Here is a 23,571-nt window from a genome sequence, read left to right on the forward strand (position 1 = left end):
GGCAGTGATGTGGGGAACCAAAAGGATTGTTTTTAGTTCTATTGTTTATTTAACAAATTTGAGGTTTTACTTCTAGACCTTAATATTTCAAAAATCTGTTTGCTTCATGTGATATATCTTAGTGTGTTTTAGAACGTTGCTCTGCTCTGGGAAAATGATCCAATATACACAGTATTGTAAAATTACATTCCTCTGTTCTCAAAAAAAAAAAAAAAAGAAAAAAGGATCATAATTCCAATTTAAAAGCTGGGTTCTTGCTATCTAATAAAATGTTGGAAAACTACAGTCTACCATACCTTGAAATTGACTTGCTTTCTACAGCTACATTTAACTGGAATTTAATAAATAATCTTGTGGATGATATACAGTGTAGAGATAGCAATAGGAACCAGAGAGAATTCTGACTATTTACAAGCTGGCAAACCTACTGATTAAGTTAATAGATTTTTTTACAGAACTATTCATATAATAGGGAATCAAACTTCAATTCCACTGCTAAGTTTGCTTGGAAATATAAATATGAGCTGACTAAAATCTTATGTGCTACAAATTCTATCTACAGAAATTTTGCTCACAGCACACTTGAGCTATGGCAGGACAGTTTCTGTTACATTAACCTCTCCCCATAAATTCTCAGTCCACTGAATTTTTATCCTAGTTTCATGAAAATAAGCACATGTTCCTGTTTCTCCCATAGATTATTTCCTAACTCCATGAGATTTTAACAGGTTAGACTGAGAAACTGTCACCATCAGTGTGTGATAGAACAAATCAAGCTTTTGCACCTCTGAAGGACTTGCAGCACTCTTGCAGCACACACACATAGCAAATCAGCTGCTTTCAGGAAGCAGATTATTACATATGCATAGTACAGTCTGACTTTCCATGGAGCTACACTACACACCCATTTGTATCCAAAAGCATCAAATTGTAGTGCACATTTTCAGTAACCATGTATATTTTACCCACAAAATACCTGACTAACACATCAGTCCTGGTCTAGGAATATTTCATGATTAAGTTAAACAGTTCAGAAAATGATACTCACATGGAAATTCTCTATCTGGATTTCTAAATTAGCATATCTTTTTTAATTTAAATCTATATACTTAACATAAGGGATCCAGATGAATTGTTTGGGTAGCACTGCAGACTTGCTACCTGCTAATGTTCCATAAAAAATTAAACATAAGATGATGTTCACCAACTAGAATCATCACTTGACTTCATACTGCCTCAGTAAACTCGTATTTACTTCATCTTACTGATGAAGGTCACACAATATTTCTCTTTCTTTCCTGTATTCTCCACAAACTGCTTAAGACATGAAAGGCAACATTTTCTCAGTGTTTATGAGGCTGGAGACACAGCTGAAACTCAATTTGTGTAACAGCACAGTTGTGTTTCAGACTTGATCAGTACATAGTTGAATCCAGAAAGATCTGGAGAAGGCAAAGACCAAAGTCCCAATCTATGTTTTAGTCACATTTCCACTTGTTTTTGTCAAGATATTATCTGTTTTCTGTGAGACATCTGAGCCCCTGTGGAGCATCTCTCCCTTAAGCTGAGGGCAGGTGAATTAGGGCCAGCTGCACCTGACTTCTTACCACCAGCAGAGAAAGCTCCCAGGTCCCCAGGCACAAGCAGCTCCATTTATTTCTATCAGCACAAGCCTCTTTCACTTGGGTTTGCCTGAGGAGAGCATTCACCCTTTACTGCTCAGCCTAATTACTGACTCACACTAATGACTCATTACTGATTCAAATTGCTCAGTCTGTTGGCTGCATAGCTGGGCCATTAGCATTTTCTAGAGGTAAGACTCTTGGAAAACTGCATGAAAAAAGCCACAGAATGGGCCAACTTGCCCACAATTGCAGCCCAGAATCTTCCTGCCAACAAAGCCTGCCTTTAAACTAATTTCTGACAGTTAAACCCACAAAAAGGAACCCAATTCTACATGCTTAATTGGCAGGAATTTTAAGTTGCTCATCTTAGGGTTTCTCAAACAGCTAGTGTTTTCTTGTAGGCTGCAAAAGTCATTGAGGAAAGCTTTTTGCAGCTCCATACAAAAGTCATGTCTACACATAAGATAGTCACTGTACAACAAGCTCAACCTGGGCTTTGCTTTCTGCAGGGCCATCGGAGCTTCCATTTCACCAACAACTGCTCAGAGAATTCCAGATGCTATTGTCAGCTTTTACAATAGGGAAACAAGGCCTGTCAAGACAGGCCTGGAACGTTTAGCACTGCTAAAGACTTTATTAAAAAAAAACAAAAAAACAACAACAACAAAAACAAACAAGCAAACAAAAAAAAAAGAAAAAAAAACCACAGGAGGTCATACCACTCAAGACTCTTCATGACTGACACTGAAAGGTACTCCAGCCCAAATTTACCCTGCAGCTGCAGCATCTTTAAATCCCAGATTACTGAACCAACCATCCTTTTCCACTTCCTTCCTTCAGTTGGTTTAAAAGTGGTATCATACAATGTCCAGAACAGTAAACTACCACTAATGAACCAGTATCCCATTTCAGTATATTTCTTCTTCACTCACTATTAATTCACTGTTTCCAGTTTTAAGAGGGTAGACCAAGAGATTTTACAGAGATAAGCAGTTACATGGCTGCTTTTTATATCCCTCTGATTCCAAACCAGACTACTTTTAAAACATTCTTGGTGACTGTAAAAGACACTACTCCTAATTGCAATATGCTAAATCTGAGCTAAAGGCATGGCACAACATTTCCCAGATAAAGAAAATAAAACTTCATTTTGTTTCATGTTTACTTCTTTTGTCTCAAAGTATGGCACAACTTCCCTTTGGCTGGAATGTTCTGCATTCTTTAGACAGGGAAGAAATCCAGTTATGTTGGCTCCAAGGATGCCTTTCACTGCTTCTTAAAACATTAAAAATGTCCTAGTGGGAGACGCTGGGGGGATCCAGACCTCTAGAGGACAGCATGCATTTTCCAAGTGTCTCAGAACCTTCAAACTAAGCAGCAACTGGAGCAAATTAATGCAACAAGCTCCTTATCCGAAAGGACTGTACAAAAAGCAACAGAAATCTGCAGGTTCTGGATATCCTAATCTCACAGAAGAGTAATTACATTCCTCGGCAAAGTTCTTCGGAACTTGTTCTTCACTTGTGGGACAAATTCAGGATAAATTCAGGATAAATAATAAAAAGGATAGTGATAAGTGTCTGAGCTGCACAGTCACAAAGCAAGCATGCCTTGGAGGGCCTGGGTTTCTATTCCACCTCATGCAAACTTGCCTCCATCTCCCCAAGCACAGACCTGCTCTGCCTTCCAGCAACTGAATGCTTCTCAGACACAGAACAGATCAATATGGCTTATTTTGAAGTTTTAAGTTTGGTGCCAATTTAATTTGATTTAAATTACCTTATGGTGCAAATTCTATGACTAACTGGCCTTTCATCATACAGCAATAGCAGTAATGTTAATATGAATAACTAGAGCATGGAATTTAAAAATAAGAAGTATCTCTTGCCAGCATGCTTGCTTGTTCTCTGCAGAAAGCTCCACAGAATCATTTCTGGAACTACACGCCAAGCCACATGAACATAAAGCCATTTTGTTTTCTTCACAACAGTAGTGAGAGAGCCTGTGAGCAGAATCATGTTACCTCACATCTTCTAGTACTCCAACATACCTACTGAGCCCCAGAAATCAGAGCTAAATAGAAAGGAAAAGAGGACAAAAGATCCGGAGAAAGAGTTATTACCAATAACCAGCCTTTTTCTCCTTCCAACATTAATTTGCCTCTTCTGAAGGAGAGATAATATGCTAGTAAAGTCTTCATTTCTTACCCAGCAGCATACGCCTACCCATCCACACTGTTTCCAAGGCAGGGCAGCCTCCACCCTTTTGCCCTGAAGACTTGAAAGGCATGAAGTTTATTAGCTCATATTTTACATTCCTTTATGAATGAGAAAAGAAAAATCACTTTTAAGAGTCTTGGCTATTCTTTGCTTTCCTCAGAGTATCTATTCTGTGCCAGATATGCTTTTTGACTATAAGCCCCTCACTCAGGGATGGAGAGAGGGAGAAGTCTGCTGTGCAATGGGAAAATTCCAAAAGCTCCCAAATCAGATGGCAGCTGCCCAAAGAAATATCAGAAGCTTCCAGGCTGTGCCTCTACAACAGAAAAATCATCACTGACCCAGTTCCTGCTGGATCTCTCCTCATCCTGCCCTTTTTGCACCTTGCAAAATCAGTCCTTGCAGCAAGTGTCTGAATGCTCAGCTACAATAGATGGTTATGTGCATGCTGGCTTTCCAGCAGTCTTCAGAGAAGCCAGACCTGCAGCAACCACCTTGCTTCCCAAAGTCCAAAGCCAGGCAGTGCTTCATTACAGCTTCCTTCCAACAGGACCTCATACTGCAACTTTGAATCAGGGTAACTTAAAGCAAGACAAAACACTGATAGGATGGACAAATTCATTTTTAAATTAGTCATTTTTACCACTAGATGAAAAAGTAATGCTATGTCCATCAAATTTTAAACCAAATTATTACAGCTTATAAAAGCCCTTTTGATTTTAAAAGGCCCATTAAATAGCTGCTCATAAGTATTTTTCTAACATGATGGAATAGGGCCAGACTTGCTTATTGTGTGTGTTTCTAGCAGATAGGAACAGATTCAGAACTGCAGGAAACAAAGTTTACATGACTGCTTGAACCATGCTGGCCCAAAGGGAAACATTTGCCCTTTCACAGCTATTGCACAGGAAGTTTCTGCAGACACATGACCAAACATACCATAGGCAACACCAAAAGGAATCAATTTATATTACAAATTTTAAATTAATTCATACCATTTACAATTTTCTTTTTGAATGTTCCGACCTTTGAGTTAATAAAGGGAGTGAAGAAGAAAAAACAAGTTCAGATGTTTTCCCCTTTTGCGCCTGTTTCTCATGAAATCCAGTGTCAGCTGCTTTCCATTTTACCAGGACTACACAGGTAAAAAGCCTGCAGATAGCTCAAAAATAATGCAGATTTCAGTAGTGATATGATTTGCTTGTACTTCAGGCTAGACTGGCAATGACTGCATTAACAGAATTATAACCATGTGTTCAGGTGCCAATTACACATTAATGCATAATTACAGGTTTAAAGAGACTTATCCTTACCTAAAATAAGAAACAGGCTTCAGCATTCAGTCAAACTAAGTAGTTTTCCTTTCTTCTCCTTACCTTTTCTTGAGCTATTTTATACAAGCAATAGGCTGGAGAGCAGATATGTTCAAAATACATCTCTACTCTGAATCAAATCAAATCCCTATTAAGTGCTTTCAGGACTTGATTGATATTCCCAGGCATGGAAGATGTCCCTCAAATTAAAGTATTGGCAATGAAGTCAGTGTTTTTCTTCGTTTTGAAGTGTCAGGAATAAGTGGTTTAGAGAGTTAGCACTAAGTCCTCCGTCGGTTATCAAAACATCTCCCAGGAAAGAGCATTCATCCTCACCAGCAGAAGTGAGGATACATTCAGCACAGTTTTCCTGGAGTACAGAGAGAAACTCAAAAGTTGACTCTCGACTGGGGCTAGAGGGGAAAAACACTGAAAATTAGGGTCTGGAAAAGGCCTAAAGACACATGTGACTGCTCAACATATATTTCAGTGATCAACCCTTCCAAAACCATTTCAGCAAACCAGAGGACACAGGGAAGAGCTATGAATAGCCACAGGAGAAGAGGAATGACCCATCTTACGCCTTGCTCAGGAAAGGCAAGGACTGAAGACAGGAGTGTAAAGAAGAAGACTCAATGCTTGTGAGGTTTCCAAGCACCATTAAGGTTTAATCCAGAACTGCTCCAGCTGGCCAGAGGGTTTTATGCACTGTTAAACTCCACCTTTTGATGCATACAAAGCCTCAACCATGATGTTGGCACTTCTGTTTCCTGGAGTACAAATCATAGTGACAGACTTCCTAATCTCCAGGGATTTTACTGAGAAATGCTCAGTATGTTACTTCAAGATGAACAAGCAGAAGTTGTTCTGGACCAGCCACTCCTTTGGGAAGTTCAGCTTTCTTGTACTTCAACTCAGCTGAGCAGCACAGAGCAGAGCACACCTTTTTCTGCTTCACAGGGAGCAGAACAGTCATCTTATTCCTCGTCCTAAAGGGGAGTTCTAGTGGCACATCCACCCCTGCCCCCTGGAGCTGGCTAGGAACCCATGTTCTCAGCTATCTGAAGGGACTTGGCTGGGCAGCTGCTATTACAAAACAAATTAGTGAAGCACAGGACTCAACTCACCTTTCCTTCCTGAATTACCCTGGCTTGATGGCTTATCAGTTACAGAACCTAAAGGGAAAAAAAAAAAAAGAAGAAAGAAAGACATCCACTTAGATGCTGCATGAACACACAGCATATGATGTCACATTAATACAGTCAATCTCTGAACCCATAAAGCATCTGTTTTACTTGTCAACAGCTCTATTTAAGACTCAGAAAGCCTGTGGCTTCAACCACCGTGAACAGTATAAGGAAGTTTTATGTATTAAGACATTAAATTGGGATAAGGGTAAACAAGATGTCTTTAGTAGCTGGATCTAGTGATTTGAGAGACCTCAACAGAGCATCATGCTAGTAAGAAACCTGGAATAAATCCAAGGGCAAGAAGGAAAGATCAATAAGAGTCACTTCTTTCATTTGCAAATGTCAGGAAGAACAAATCAAAAGCAGCTGGGGAGAGTGTGTAGGGAATGCAAGCACAGTACTCTAGAGGAAAGGGATTAAGTGGGACAATTTGCAGAAAATGGATTTCAACCAACCCCTGAACATCCCCAGCTGTTTGAAATGGGACACTGAATAAGATCCAGCATGTACTTGAACAGAACACATCTTGGGGTGTTTACTATAACTTAGATCTTCACATAGTATGCATGATTCTGCACTCTGCTTTAGTGCTTCATCACAGTTTTAGTAGAAAACTTCAACAGGTAATAAAAGCTTTTCAAATGAATCCATTACCAAAGTGTATAAAAAACTATGACAAGTTTTGTTGTTGTTTTGATTTTTGTTTTAATAGCTTTACTCACAGGAAACTGATTCTTCCATATACCATTACTAAACAGTTATTGTGATTACTAAACATTCAGGAAACATGGATCAAAAGTCAGCTTTAAAGAAGGCTCTGACAGGCCCAAGAATCTGATCAAGAGAAACTTTGAAGGTAAACTATTGCCTGGACACCTTCACTTGCAGATCATTTCATCACAGATCTACTGCTGAATTACAAGTAGTAGGCACAAACTCAGTATTAGTCATCATATGTCTAAAATCTGTGTCCTACAGCACAACATGACTTTACTCTTCTGCAACACAATTTTATAAACAGTGCAAGACCAACTAAATAGATCAATAAAAGTCTAAAACATGCGCTACCAAAATGATACCATGTAAATGGTGTCAAAGTCATATTCTAAAGGTTTAAGCCAAATTACTGTAGGATTGCACCTTACACTAAAATAAGATATTAATTTTTTTTTTCTTTCCACATGCCTGTGAAAAACCAAGCATCTCCTCAAGGTACATTGGCTCACTGGTTCTTAGACAGCTCTCCAACTCAATTCAAACCCTTATGCAAATCACTTGCATTTGCTTATTACCACAGAATGCCCTACAGCCAGGAGGACACTGGATAAGGTGAGAAAAATTCAAAATACCAAAGGTTTGACTGCTGTCATGCTCCCACCTAAAGGGAAAATGCTGCAAGGTGTGAGAGGAGAATTATACTAAAAAACCCTGAGGTGCAGACTGTAGACCAAGAAGCCAGACACAGCAGCAGTGCTTATATGGCATCAGTGAGCATGTTAGAAACACACTCCTATGCTTACTGCTTTCTCCTTCTTTAATCTTTTTGCGTGGAGAGAGGAAAGTGAGAAGGGCAACACAATTCTAGTGTTTCCCTTCAAATCTCCCCACAGTACAGAACAGCTTCCCAACCCTGCCTGTGTTTGCTGTGATGTTGTCACAGCAGCACTGCTCACCACAGCTGACAAAGCTAGACCATTATTGATTAGAGCCATATGAAAATCTAGAGCCCAATCTCACTCCAGTTGAGCCATGGACCACCATATTGAATGGTGAGGAGAAGGAAGAAAAACAACATTACTCTGTTTTAAGGAAACTGTCGATTTGGTCTTAATAAACTGTTGGGCAACAAAGTAATGCCAGACAAAGCCCAGAAATGCATCACTTAATAAACATGAGTAACAGCCTGGGTCTGGACCTCCCTCCTGTGAGCTTGTGGTGCAAGCCCCGTGCTGCTCACCCCATGACACAATCACAGGGATCTTTAACTATGTAGTCAAATGTAGTCAAAAGACCCAAATTCATTATAACAGCAGGACCCCAGAAACTGACAGTTTTGCACAGAACCACCCTCAGGAATTAACTGAAATCACTCTGTACAAAAAAATTACTCCATGTCCCACAAAATACAGCCCAAGAATCATTTCTTTAAAATACAGCTCATGGAAAAAAGTTATCCCATCTGTTCAGCAAATCTTTGGTGTTGGTGTACACAGCAATGCTGACTCTTGCCTTGGCTGCCACCTTAGATACTTCTTACCAAGCCTTGCAGAAGTGTCTCTATCCTAATTGCAGGGTGGACATACCAGAGTCCAAAGAGCAGTGTTAAGTGGGTAAACTGGCCAAGTCTCCTGAAAAGATTAGGCTTTCTCAAAAGGATAAATTCACCCCAACCCTCTGTGATTATAAAGTTAGTATTTGTTGAAGCCACTCCCACAGTACCTGAACATACAGGAGTTTTGTTCTGTACAGAAGAGCCGCTAATAGGCTTGCCATCAGGTGTCACACACCAGCAGTATCCAGTGTAGGTATGGCACTGCACCTGTTTAATAAAACAAAGAGCAGGCATTTCATTTCTCACTCCATCACCAACCACGTTATTATAAATCAGCATCTTATTGGAAGTCCCAACCCAGAAGTATCACAAACCCATGCTTCAGAGTGAGGAGGTCTTACAGAAGACTACCTTTGATATCATTATCTTTTCTTCCCTCACCTCCCCCCACCCAAAGAAAGATGATTTCTCCTACTCCAATTCCTGTAGCTGAAATTCAGGAGGCAAACGAGGTTACACAGCATCTCAGTTATCTGAGAACACTTTAGTTGGGGGATGCAGCAGCTGTGTCTCAGCTCATCCCACCCTCTGCTATATCCCACTTAATGTTTGCTATTAGAAACTTTTCTCTGCTGCATCCCAGATGGATTATGGAAAGGCCACCCTATCCCAAATTCTGTAACCACTGCTTGACAGCAGCATCTGTAGGCATTTCAAAAGCATTTTGTTTAATAACATGGCTGGAAAAACACAATACTGACTTGGCAAACCTTCTCCAGATAGATTTAAGCCCTAGTTTGTTACTATGTCAGACTACACAGCAGCAGCAATATCCAACATGCCTACTCCCCATATATTGACATGGACTTAAGAACATTTGATGAAGATTCTAGCCAGTCAAAAGGTACACAGTCTAAAATTCATCTTGACTGACTTTAAAGGTCTACTTCTTAATGGAACATCTAGAGTTGCCCAGTTCCTTCCTTCACCACAGAAAGACACCAGAATTACTAATTCAGATACAGAACCTCTCAAGTAAGAAGAGGTAAGTCCTGATCTAGCAGACTGATCTTAGTAACATCTATGGAGATAGTAATTCAGCAGCACTAAAATTTCATTCAGCCTAACAAATCTAATGACAGCCTTTGCCTCAGCTTTCAGAGTAGCCAGCAATTGGGTGAAATTCCAGATGGCTTTGACAACTTTGACATAAAAGTAAATTGTCATTATACAGGGATCTGTGTAAATACTAACAGGTCCCAGAATTCTTTCTAACAAGCATACTTTCAGCTGTAGTTAAATGTGCACATTGATACCTTGAAATGGCATAGAAGTGCTTTCTGTTGCTATAAACTAGAGATGGTTCCTTCAACACATTTCTGAAAAAAAATAAATTAAATTAGACCCTTTCAGAAACTGCCTTTTTATTTTACTTGTAAAATGAATTCTGTCTATTCTCTCATTTTCCAAGTACATTGAAACCAATTTCTAATTCCAGTTCTCTTCACACAGAAGAGTGATGGGGTGTTTGTGCTGGTCCCCTCATTAGGGATCCTTCAGAGCAAAACCAGTCATTCCCCCTTGCTGACAGCTGGCTTCAATGCCCTAAGGTAGCAAAGTTTCTTCAGAGACTTAATGACAGTTTTTTTTAAAAAGGCTTTGAATATCATATAAAACATGATCTAAGAGCAATTATAACATGGTACGTAGTGTTTATCTTGGGTTTTATTTGTTTGTCTTGGGTTTTACTAAAGTGCAAATCAATCATTTTGCCTCAAGCATTTACTTTTAGTAACCAAAATAAACAGTAAACTCAGGTACCCATGGTACTGCAGTCACTGTCACTGCTATTTGGAGTTTCACTTTTCCCTCAATAGATCACAATATTGATTGCAAATTACTCAAAAGTACTATGACTAGAATAAGGAATAATCAAGTTATAAAATATTTGTTATTGCTCAGTGTAGTCAATTGAACACTCAAATCAAATGTTATGGAACTGCTCGGGTTTGTGTTTAGAGTTTACCTTTGCTGATCACACACACAAGACTGCATTCCCAACAGCATAAGAAGCTGTCTTTACATCTGAACGTTAATTGCAAAAATCCTACCAAGGGATAGAGCTATTTGACAGTATAGGGTCTTGAATTTGTAGGGCAAGACCATTCCATTTTACATGATAGAAAAAAATCTAGTGTCCCCACCATTTAAAAACTCAGGTATTAGTCACTCAATAGTCCTTTAGCCAAGCTTCCAGAAAAATAAAGTACATGACAGAGGAGTAAAAAAAAACATTAACACAAATTCAGGGTAGATGCATTAACTAAGAGTATGTTATGTAACTCACCTCAGTGAAGAACTAAAAATTACATACACTCATTTATGCAAGCCAAGCACATTACATCCAGAAAAAAAGTGAAGCAATTTTGTAAATAACTAGGCTAAGAAATGCTAGTCTTCCTTGGACTGGTACCCCATGACCTTTTCTTCCCCCATGATGCCATTAAAAAAGGAAGGAGGAAAAAAAAAAAAACTGAGACTGACAGCACTCAGCACTTTCACAGCAGCCACAACCACCTGTTTTACTGCAGTACCAAAGGACTTCCCTTCTACAGATAACAACTGCAATTAAATCCCACCCATTATCCGAAAGGCCAGACTGCTACCCCTGAAGACTGGCACTTCAGAAATCTCAAGAATAAGTGCAATTGTTTTTCCTGAATGTCATTACATTGAGACATGCTACCTTTCACCATGATACCTGGCCAGGTCTCAGTAGAATTTAGAGTCATAACAACACTGGCCTACAGCCTAGAGTTTGCAGCTTAAAGGCTGGGAAGGAAGGTATGCTCTTCATCACTTACATAGAACTGGTATGACATTGAAAAAGCCAATAGCTGATCCAATACCCTCTCTAAGCACTGTGTGTAAACAAACACAATGTTGACTATTTCAGAGCACCTACAGAAATGAATATCCAAAATGTGGGGGTTTACTTTAAAATTTTCCATTTATCTCACATTTGAACTTTTATTTCTAAATAAAATTTCAATTATAAACCCCAAATTCAACCTCATAGTCATCCTATTCCCAAAATAGTGAGATTTTTAAATGCTTAACATCAGGAGAGTAAGTTTACCAGCATGACACATGGTCACTGCACAGATCTAATCTTCAGTTATTGAGTTAATTCTGACTCTATCAAAATACACCTTAGAAAAAGTGTGTTTGACTTTTTTTGGCTCTCAGTCTTCTAAAGCTAAGAATTGAAGTAGAGGAAATACAATCTTATATAATAAAATACAATCTTATGTAAATAGATTTGATTGTTAACCAAGTTAGAGCTACAGAACACCTGTTACTGCTGGAAAGGCTCAGGACAGAATTTGGTATCTCAGATTAACATATACCTGTCCAACAGCTAAACACTAAGTTACATAATATTAAATCAGACATCTAAAACCTGTAAATCATTTGAGGTTTTCAACAGATTCTGCATTAACAACTACATTTAAAAAAAAATAAATCCAATTGCACTTTAAAGCACTGCAAGCAGCCAAATCCCTGATCATGCAGGACACTGTTCCTATTTTTCATGGAGACATAGGATGTCTTTCCTGTGTCTCAACTAAAGGATGAAAACCATGAGGGACAAGCCCCCAAAAAATTGCTCCATATCACCATTCCCAAATTAAAAGTGCAGCAGTAGCTTCTCTGTTCCATCCTGCCATTACAATGTGTGAAATCAAACAGAAGCCAATATACTGGGCATATGATTAAATACCTGCTCTCATAGAATTCCTTACAATATGAAAACATTAGAAGACTAGTCACTGGGAGATGACTCTGCCCCTTAAGTTCCTCAGGAGAAAAAGAAGCCATTCTTTGTGCTTCTTCAGTATCTCACTGGCAATGCCAGAACCAGATTCCCAAGTAAAGCTTCTAAACGAGCAGGCAGCATCTCTTTAGAACTATTTGACAAATGAGGATCAAGGGGATGTTGCTCAAATAGAAACTGGAAGGAAGAAATTGTATAAACATTTGACAGAGAGAACAGAAGCAAAGCAGCATTCTGTGGGCTGAAAGTAGTTTCCACAGAGTTAAAGAAACAGGTAGTTTGCAGTAAGAGGCTTGAAAGCACCTTGGACAAGCATTGGGCTGACCACAGGAACAGCAACACTCAGACTAGCCTCTCACTGCTGCTCAGATGAAAAGTTTAACAACCCATTCCTATCCCATCACAGATCAAACAAACATTTCCTGGCTCCTTCCACAATGGAGGGCAGAGATGAGAAGGGAAGAACATCCATTCTGTATTGAAAACTATATGTCTATGAGAAAAGAATAAACACGTCCAGTTTTTGAATAGCACTGCTGAGGCTAAGGGCAGGCAGCAGAGCTACCAACTGCACTCACAGCACCAAACAAGGCTCCAAATCCTGGTTGCATCCAGGTGCTCCTTGCAAGCACTGTAACAACAGCTAAATAAATAGCTCCAAGCTAGCAGGCCATCTAGTCAGACCCAGGGAGCAGAAACCAGTGTGACACTGCAATTCTTTAATCAAGTCTTTCCTTCGTTCAAGCCATTGAGGCTCAGCTAGAACATCCTCTGAACCCAAGTTACTGGTACACAGCTGGCACACTGGCCTGATGGCTATTTATCTTAACTCTACATGGTGATGCCTCTGTTCTGGTTCACACGTCTTGCTGTAATGCTTAGACCCTGCATCTTTTTGTACTTTTTGCTACATTAAGTGTCAGCTGATTATTGTCAGAAGCCTGCCTTACCTTCATAGGCAGTTTTAGGGGAGCTATGAATCAGTTGCATCTTATGTTTAAGTCTCTTTAGAACTTCAGCCCCTTAAACAATGTTTGTCACTTTTTTTGTTCTCCACTCATATTTAATTATTCACAAATGGTGGTGTGCAAATATTCCCAACAGGGCTTCATGCAGCACCCACCTCCCTCAAGTCTATGCACCACTCAAGAAATGCTTGCTCCACAGAATATCCACTATTCATATAGCCAAGGAAAGAAATGATCAGAAGCAAAAGAATCTTAGTCATTCTCATCACACATGCTGACATGTGTATTATTTTTAGCTCAGGAAAAGGGTCCCCAAGAGAGGCTTTCTGCTTCTGACACAGAATGTGACACTTTGAAGCTAAGAATGACCTTACATTGTCACTTTCCTTAAGTATGTCCTCTCCCGCTTTAAGAGCCCATTCCTTTGCTATCTCAACTGGCACTTCTTTGAAGAAATGACATAAATAACCAAAGTTCTTACCTTCTTACCCACTCGTGGTTTATCTTTAGCACAACATAAAAATGAGAAACACAACAAAAGCCACAGGAAGAAAGCAACTGTTTAAGTAGAAAACCTGCAGAGCGGTACTCACAGAAAGCTACAGCTACCATCTTTTTTAGAAGGGACGTATTTTAATTAAAAAAAAAAAAAGCCGTAACAGCCTACCATTTAAAAAACAGATGTTTTATAAATAGGGTGTTTTTTTAAATCTCGCAAGATAGACTGCTCTTCTGAAAGGAGAGGTGAATTAATTGAGAGCTTAGTGTTGTTGGAACCAGAGCACTGAATAATGGAATAACAGACAGCATCCAGGGAATGAAGGACATGTCTACACAGTACCTTGCTGCATTAAGTAGTGAGTCTGTAATTCCACCCAGCATCATGCTACACTAGCCAATACAGAGGAGCAGATTGGATCATGAAGTCACACTCAAGGCTGAAAGGATTCCCTGCATCTTTAGAAAGGGCTGTTTGTGGATGTTGGGAGAAAACAGAACTTTATGTGTGCATTACATAAAGTAATGAGTGAAACTACTGGTGTGGACCATAATATAGATCAATCTTTCCAAGCAGACGTATATTACAAGATGTGGGAGTGCTCTAGAAGCTATCTGATAATGCAGAACTGCTCTGACAACCAGCCCCTCACTGATCCTGTCCTAAGACCACAGGATTGACTGATTCACTCACTTCAAGAGATATCTCTGTGCTATGTCATAACTGCACCAGGAACCATATTTTAAGAACCCTAAACTCAAAGAAACTCTCCAAGGAGATTTGCCCTCAGACACTTGTATGCAGACTTGTGAGGAAAAGAAACCACAGCTAGACAGTAGAAGGTGGCAGCAAGTAGCAAGACATAACACAAAGTCCCACAAAACTACACCCTCAAGGCAGGATTAACACTATTCATGTTCATATTAATCTGTCTGAAACAGATCCCATTTAAAATCTCAGCAACCTTTTTTGAAAAACTGCTTGGGGGAAAACTATGAAGAATGCAAGTCCCCCTCAGCCCATGGCAACAAGCCCAGTGGCACTAGGCAGCAAAAGAAAGTGTGCAGATTACCCACTAATGCCTGTTGTTTATGAAGAACAGATCACAGCAGGTTAAGTGCAGCATGGAAAAGGAATGGCATTTATGGAAAATACAGCATAACAGTAAACAGGCAAAACAGAACAGAAACTGGTTTTAGTCATATTCAATTCTTCACAACAGTATGTGACAGTACATTTTCAATTAATCAAATAACTCATATCTAACAAACATTCTTATGTTGTGAATAACTTGAATTTTATCTGCCTGCTTATATTACTGTGGGCTGAGTGTAGAGAGGTTTTGTTATAGGAAGTAATGTTCCCCACAGAATGAAATATAAAGACAGAGCAATTCCAAAGGAATTAATCAGGTCTGCTTCCCCATTTGCAGTCATCCCATCATGCCTGCAGTGGTACCACTTCTTCATGCTGCAAATCCATGTCATATTTTTAGATACATAAGTAGCACTAAAAGGGGATTTGATGAGATCTTTGCAATACACATAACAACAAGGGAAGCAGCACACATGTTGCATAGGAACAGTTATGACAACCAGTGAATTGACAAGTGCCAGCTCCTCTTGATGCAGTACACAAACCCCATTATACCTAGTCATGCACAGGAAAACTGGGAAACTGATCAGCTGAGCAACAGAATCAGTGGCAACACTGCTTTTAAATTTCACAGGCAATGAAAACCAGACAGATCTATACAAGTGTTTTAAAACATGTATGATGTCCCTCTAGGAAAGGGTTTAAATGCAACCCAAATTAAAGTCTTTGCCTTTAGGCCCTTCTCCCTCTCACCCTTATTGCCCCATCTAACTGTGGCAGATGCAGCCCTGCAGGGAATGAAGAGGAAGTAAGGTGAGTGTGGTCTTCCTCCTGCAGTTGCTGCCCATGTGGTGCATGCTCCTGCTCACAGAGCAGCAGAGGAGCTGTGCTCTCATCACCACCCTACAGCCCCATCCAATCTGCAGTGGACCCAGCCCCAAATTCAGTGCTGAACTGCGTACAACTACAGGAGCTGGAAAGGGCAAACTTGAGCTGCTTTCAGAGGAACAGCCCCACCTTCAGTGTTTACCCAGAGTGATTGCAATTTAGTTTCTAATCAAGATAATTACGATGAACTACAAAAGCAACAATTCAATCTAGTTAAGGCCAAGCAGATTCTCTGAACATAGTTAACACCACCAAATTCTCCCACATCTGTACTGCTCTTGTTTTTCAGTCCTACAAACATTTCAAGAATGTCCAACAATTAATTAATTAGTTATATTAAAAATCAGACTCTTTTGAAGTCTGATGGCAAGGACAGCAATGTGGGCCTGAACATCTACTGTGTTCAGTAGGCTCAGCAAGATGACCTGAAAGCAAGTAATCTACATCTTGAATGAGTGCTTTAACAATCCAGACATTTGATATTCTAAATATATGCATACATCTTTGCTTCCTCTCTTATCAGAATTTTCCTTCTACATAAAACTCCCTTTCAACAACAGTTACACAGAAACGGCAAGCTGTTGAAAAAGTCTCCCTAGCCAGCTTTATACAGAGTATGTACCCTGAAACATGTGCATCTGCTTAGACTCCTGTTGGGCTGGGGATTCCATGTCGAAGGGCACAGTGGGTATTTTTCCTAGAAACTTCCTTTAGAGATGCTGCTCTGTTGTAGACTTCCCAATTGAGATTTCGGAGTATAGATGGAGCAACACTCTGGGTATTGAACCAGAATAAACTAACAACAGTCCAGAGCTGACTTCAGCAAGGCCTCAGGGACTTCACAAAAACACAGCCTCCCTGTAGAGCAGAACCCAGGAGCATCAATTCTCCGCACAAGAGATTCAGTATCAAAAATACCTCCACCAGATGAGATATGTTCATGAATTGCTGGAAGCAAAACTGCTTCAATTGTTCACCAAAATTCTAGTCTTTATACATCTTTTTATAAATCAAAATTTAACTCATTTTGACCAGAAGCTAAAGGAAGTATTTGTCTCAAATGCAGGTTAAAACTAGTTAGCTTTCTTGGACATTATTTTTCACTTAAATCTTATGTAGGGACAATTACCTTAAATGCTGCAATATAATTGATGAAGCTCAGTCATGAGGTATGTAGAACTCAGGGTATTTTTATGAACCATTATATGAATTTCAGTTAATTCCAGACACAAAGAGATCAGAGGCTTCCTTCATCATGCCAGGTAAAACAAAAGGATTTTAGTGTTCACAGATAGAACTGAATGGAGGAAAAATGCGAAATATCACTTGGCTGCCAAGTGACACCACACAATTTTTGTAAGCAGTTTCATGCTGCCCCACAGCTGGCAACCAACACTGGCTAAGGAATATACCAAGGAAAAGTCCAGCAACTTCTCCACAATCCAGACACTGGTATCAACCTTCAAAAAGAAACCTGTCTGAAGCAAAGCTTTATCGACTATACTATCAGTCCAGCTTATGAGGTTAAAAATTTCACCTACTTTCCTCTCCAAGAGGTTGATGGACAAGGTGACAGATATCTCAAAGTTTGCTTTCCTTACCATTTTTTTCTTAAACTATGAAGTTTAACATAGAACACTTTGTTCCATGTTGGCCCACTGTGCTAGCTTTTATAAACATTAGCCTCCAGTGCCAACACAATCTGAGAAGCTCGACACGAAATCAAATTTCAACAATTGGAAGTTCAGTTAAACTGCAAGAAACTGCAGCCATCTTCTCTTATCCCAATCTTCCCATGATGGTCCACACAGTACAGAAATATAATGCCACTCTAAAGAAGCATGAAAAGTTTGCAGGACAAATACAACTTTTTCTACTTCATCATCAAAAAACAAAACAAAACAAAACAAAAACACTCCCACACACCAGATAATAGGAGGGTAAGGCTGAGGGGGGGGAATAAATTTTTTGGTGGGTTATCACAATAAAAAAATCTTTCCTCTCCTACTCCCTCAGGCATCACAAAATGTTTGAACCAAATCCAAAGTTCTCTGCCTTTCTAATCTTTTTTTAAGCCAATATTGATTCTGTTTTGGAATTTCTTTTACCTTCAGAAGACCTTGCAAACAAGCAATATATCCTGAAGTTTCTCCAAGAAAGAAGGTATCTAGAGCAGTATTAGATGTATGGGAGGTTAGGCAAAAAACATTCTGTGATTTACCCAAATCCACAAAGTAGAAGTCAAAGGGTTGCAGGTTTTTGGCATTTTAGATGCATGCAAAACTGACCAGAAAGCATGAAAATGTGTCAGGAAACTGTGCATGAGGCATTTCTAACACACAGTTAGTCAGCACTAGGACACTACTCAATGCTACTCTGTGGTAACAGAACCAGGTATCACTCTTCATTTCTACCCTGCTTTGGCAAATTTCAGCAACTGAACAGTGAAGAATCAAAAACCCAAACAAAGCAGTCTCATCTCCTCTCCACCAGTCCTCCAAATCACTGCAGGACACGCAGTCTGCAGAAGGAACAGGCTGAATAGACTGCTTTTTTTCCCTGGGATAGATGAAGCAGAAGTTATAGCAGAATCGGCTGCATCCACCCTGCTCTGTGTGAGCCACAGCTTTCTTTACAGCCCCTCTACATGGAAATATTGGCCTCCCCTGCAACTGCTTTTCTTTCTGTGCAATGCTGAAGACCGATGCCATTTGTTTCTGTACTACACTGGAGCTGGATGCAATTGCCTATGCATATGTCTTTTAAGGTATTGTGACTGAATCAAAACTTCCATTTGGTTAAAGAAGTTCCCAAATTTTTACCTGAATAACTGAGTCAGAGTGGGCACCCACTCTGCTATGATCACTTGGCTCATGCCTTGGCTGAATGAAGCAAATACAAATTTTACCTGCATGAATGATCCATCCTCATTGCATTCTGGGATGAAGACTGCTTCCTGGGGCTTCTTTGCCTGTTCCAGCGCTTGAGCTCTCTCTAATCGACACTTGCTTTGGCCAGCATCTAGAAAAATAAAGGCAAAACTCACTGACATTGCAATTTGGCCTCTCCAAAAGCTACCAGCTGACCCACACTGCTGCAAGGGGAAAACCCCCAAAACAAATAGCCATAAAGCATAAAAGACCATTACCCACACATTCACAGGGTAGATATGTGGCATTACCACTCATGATCCACAAGACAAATATGAACCTAGACAATCAAACTACAAGCCAGTTAATTAAGAGCTGCCTAATTTCCTAGTCAATAGTTCTTATAGTCATCTAAGGATCCTGGAAGCTTCTTTGAACCAGCACTGGAGCACAATGTCCACACAATGAAAGGCCAGTAGCATTAACAGCCTGAAACTGGATGGCTGAGTATAAACCAAATAATTCAGGCCCAGCAGTGAGCAATGTGTTAAAGAAGTGATGACCCCCTCTTCTCTGAGCAATTCTCACAGAACATACTAAAATAGCCAGTCATCCATATGAAATTCCACCTTTGTGTGGTCCAAATGAGGCAGGAGATGCCATTTCCTGTGCTTTCCTGAAAATCAGCTTTTACCTCTAGTCCCAGTGCTTGCAGTCAGGTGTGCATTACAACTTTCTCATATCAGTTACTCACTTTGGAGACAAGGAAGACCTTGCTCTGCAAGCAGAGTTTGAAGGGGTTAAGATGTCCATTCTTACTTCAGATGATGGCAAAGTGTAGCATGACCTTAACGCCTTCCAGGCTGAGCTCACTGGGAGTATACCCAGATAAATGTAACTCTAATCACCGATGAGTCAAAAGAGGAAAGTTCTGCCCTGTAGACATCCAGACTGACTTGATGTTTACATTTTAAAACATCAGGTCTAACAATACTAGTGTTCAGTCTAGAAAGAGAAAGAAAACCGTGAACATTTGCTTCCATGGCACTGTGACACCAGAACTAGCACCTTCTTTCTTCTCCCATGAATCTACTGACTAAAGATTTTCAGTGCAGAAACTCCAAAATCTTTTAGCAGCACCATACAGAGTGAACAAGTTTCAATCCCCATCGTACCAGGCATGGCAATCGTACTGGTTAACAAAAAATTCCACTGGATCCCTCAAGATCACATTCTCTTTCACAGATTACATGAACTTTGACAACAGAATCATTAATACTAGCATTAAATTAGAACTTATTTAAAATAGTCTGGGTTCTTAGAGCAACTGAATTCACATTGTGCAGCAATAAAAGTAACTTCCATCTGGGCATCTCTAAGCACAGAAACCAATGACAATGCTGTAAATAGTTTTGATAAAGACAGACCAAAGCTTTCAGACCAAGTACTTTATTTATACAATTGATGACACGAGAGATTAAGTTTCCAGTTTGCCAACACAGTTTCATTTTAAACATATCACATTTCTTCCGAAGAAGGATTTCACAAGGTTTCTGAAACTATGAAAATCAAACTGTTCTCTCTGGAAAAAAAGAATGATTCATAGCAATAGTATATAGTACAAATGCCAGCTGCTTAGGCACTGTGTTAGAAAGCAACTGTACCTGTATCAATTCTGCCAGTGACCACTGAGTGACTACAAGTTGCTCACCTCACCCCCCTGTGACCTCATGTCATTTCTGATCTTATGTCACTTTTCTTGAGACTAATTTGTTTGTTGGGTGTCTGCACATTACCAAAGACCATGGAGCTTCGATCTCAGGTGGGCCCATTATGTATTTGTATAAAGAGTGAAATTGTTACAGGACTTGAATAAAATTTACACTGTATTTTTTTTTCTAGTTTTTCATAAGCTTTGACATGGAATTTCCTTTTCACCAGCTTGCCAATGTGACCAGATGATCAGACCTTGTTTGCACATCTTCAATGGAGGATAGACCTGCCAGTTGATCCTTCCAAACACATGTTCACTCTTTAAGCTGAAAAGGAAGCACTGGCAATGCTTTTAACTGGAATACATATCACCTGCAGGTCTCCTGTTCAAACTTGAGAGTCTAATCTTGCTTGGCATGACAGAGGACATTACTACAAGACCAGATGGTATGCCTGCACTTTGTTTCATGGCTGCTTGACTGAAAGTACTTTCAACTTCTGCTTCACAGGAAACAACTAAGTAGCAAAAAAAAAAAAAAAAAAAAAGTCAGCATAAATTATGGAGATGTGCACTTGCAAGGAAAAAAACAGGTGTGAATTTCTTACATGACAATCAAACCACAAGTTCCCAAATGAAAGTATTTTCTAGTCTCTATATATGAGGATACAAGGCTGCAGACAGGCATTTCTGGTTCCTCTCCTGAGCATAAAACAAAAGCATAACGTACTTCCACATAGCATCTGCTTTATTGCTGGCACACTCACAACTACATGACTGAAACTGGATGCTTCAGCACAGAGCTGGTAGAAACATACATTTTGTGATATCCCCTGCAGTATAAATACATTAGGAGCCCAGGCAGAAGGAAAACAAACCCAGATCTTTGTCAAATTTGTCTAATGAACAAAGAAACACTCACACAATCAAGCTCTTACTTTAAGAAAATAACAAACACATTAATGCTAAGGCTACCATGTCCCTCCCAGCAATTTTAACTGGCCTTTATAGATTGACCTCTGCTCCCACCCAGCAGAGCACACTTCACAGCACACCACCACTAGACCACCAGGTGTTTAAGAGCTCATCATTGTTGCAGCATCTTTTGCACTTCAGTGGTTGGCTCAAGTGGTGACTTTTCATAAATTACTGCTGAAGCACAGAGAAGACAGTTTTTCTCCTGTTCATGAACACTCAGGACCGATTACTTCTCCCATCCTCCCTCATTGATTTCCAAAGGTCATGCCAGTCCTTTTACAGCCTCCATTTGGAACAAACACCTACATGCCATGCTGGGTGGAGAGGTGCATGCATATTGCTATCTTTTTTGTCAGTCTTCCACAGATCAGTTCCAGTAAAAACAGTACCTTTAAGATCAACATTTACCAGTTTGTTTCTAAAAGGACTGTCAATCCTCCTTTTCCTCACTCCACAGGCTGGTATTTTTATAATGTTTGCATCAACATGTGATTTCAGTGGGATGACTTCACCTTGCTATTTTTGCTTTGTTAATTAGAAAATGTAAAGTATTACATAAGTGCCAAGTGTTTAAAAAGTAGCTGTCAAATAGCTCACCCCAAATAAGATGCATTACAAATTTTACTAAAGCCTGATCTTATGATTGTAGGTTCATGTACACTATTCTACATTTTGACTGCTTACCCAAGTGTTTCAGCACTTTCTTCCCTGTTTTTGGAAATGTTCTCTGGAATATCAAACACCATGTTTATAAACCAGAATGGCACTAATGCGTTCCAGTTTCATGGTTCAAGCAGACTAAATTGGACATTTTTCCCTCCATTACATTAGGTGAAAAACCAAAACAGCATAACTTCTTTTGAAAGCAGACCTGCTTGATTTCACTTTAAATATCTTCAAACTTGGGACGGATTTACTGTAGCTCAGAAAGCTGCCTTTAAAAGAGAATTAATTCTCAAGCTGGCAGCTGGCAACCAGGAGATTGTTAACTACAAGTGATGTTTTTGACATCTCTGGCCTAATCAGCACAATGCAGGTGCACGAAACTTTGGATTTTGCAATGAAATTGGCTAGTTACCATGGCTGATCTTATCCATGAATAGGTTATTCAAACAAGACCACCGTGTCCCTCATAATATACACACTGCACTCCTGAATAGGCGCCAAGAATTCCAGCATCCTCTCTTCAACAGGCAGAGGCAGTATTGACACCACACAACTTCATGGCATAAATACCCAAGCTCTCCTAATAGCACAAAGTAAAACATCGCCCAGATTCACATAACACTAGCAGCAAATCAATACAATGCAACCACCAAGATCTATTAAAGCCACTTAATTTTAATTCTCCTGTGTTTGTATCCAAAGTTCAAATAGCAAAAATTGATCCAAGCAGCTTTTTAACTATTTTCAGTTCCATTAGGTAACTGTCTCACATACAGGCCAGGTCTCCACCAGACATGAAGCAGTTGAACTACACTGAAGTCAACAGGTTCATACCCATTTACTCAATTATCTGTGTATTTGCAAAAAACATGCAAAAATGGATCTCAGCAAACTACAAAAACATGCCTATCTATTGTACAGGTTATCAAGCATTATTCACTCTCCTCACTGTTTTCCACTTCATCTGGGTCAAGTTCTACACCTGGAATCTCAAACTTCTTTCACCCACAGAGAATGGTTCAGGTTGGTAGGGACCACTGGAGGTCATCTTGAACAAACTTCCTGCTAACACAGGGTCCCTTGGAGCACACTACTCAGGTCTGAGGGCAGACAGATACAGATATCTCAAGGGAAAGAGACTCTACAACCTCTCTGGGCAGCTGTTCATTCCAGTGTTCAGTTACCTCCACAGTAAAAATATTCTTCCTCATGTTCAGGTGGAACTACATGTGTTCCAGTTTCTGCCCATTAACCCTTGTCCTATTGCTTGGCACTACCAGAACACCTGGATCCATCCTGCAACACCCTCCTTTCACCATACTTACATGCATTGATGAGGTCCCTCTCAGTCCTGTCTTCTCCAGGATAAACAGGCCCAGATCCCTCAGTGTTTTCTCAAAAGTGAGGTGCTTCATTCCCCTCATTATCTTTGTCACCCT

General features: G+C 39.8%; 1 protein-coding gene across 1 annotated transcript in view; it reads right to left on the reverse strand.

The window, feature by feature from the left end:
• Positions 1–23,571, reverse strand: part of SMOC1 (SPARC related modular calcium binding 1) — a 125,545-nt gene that overhangs the window by 59,130 nt on the left and 42,844 nt on the right. The window contains exons 3-5 of the mRNA XM_062495374.1: positions 18,816–18,928; positions 8,787–8,886; positions 6,285–6,332 (exon numbers count right to left, since the gene is read on the reverse strand). Of these exons, the coding sequence (XP_062351358.1) occupies positions 6,285–6,332; positions 8,787–8,886; positions 18,816–18,928 (261 nt within the window). The remainder of the gene's footprint in view (positions 1–6,284; positions 6,333–8,786; positions 8,887–18,815; positions 18,929–23,571) is intronic.

Source organism: Cinclus cinclus, chromosome 6 (genome assembly GCF_963662255.1).
Source record: "Cinclus cinclus chromosome 6, bCinCin1.1, whole genome shotgun sequence".
NCBI lineage: Eukaryota > Metazoa > Chordata > Aves > Passeriformes > Cinclidae > Cinclus > Cinclus cinclus.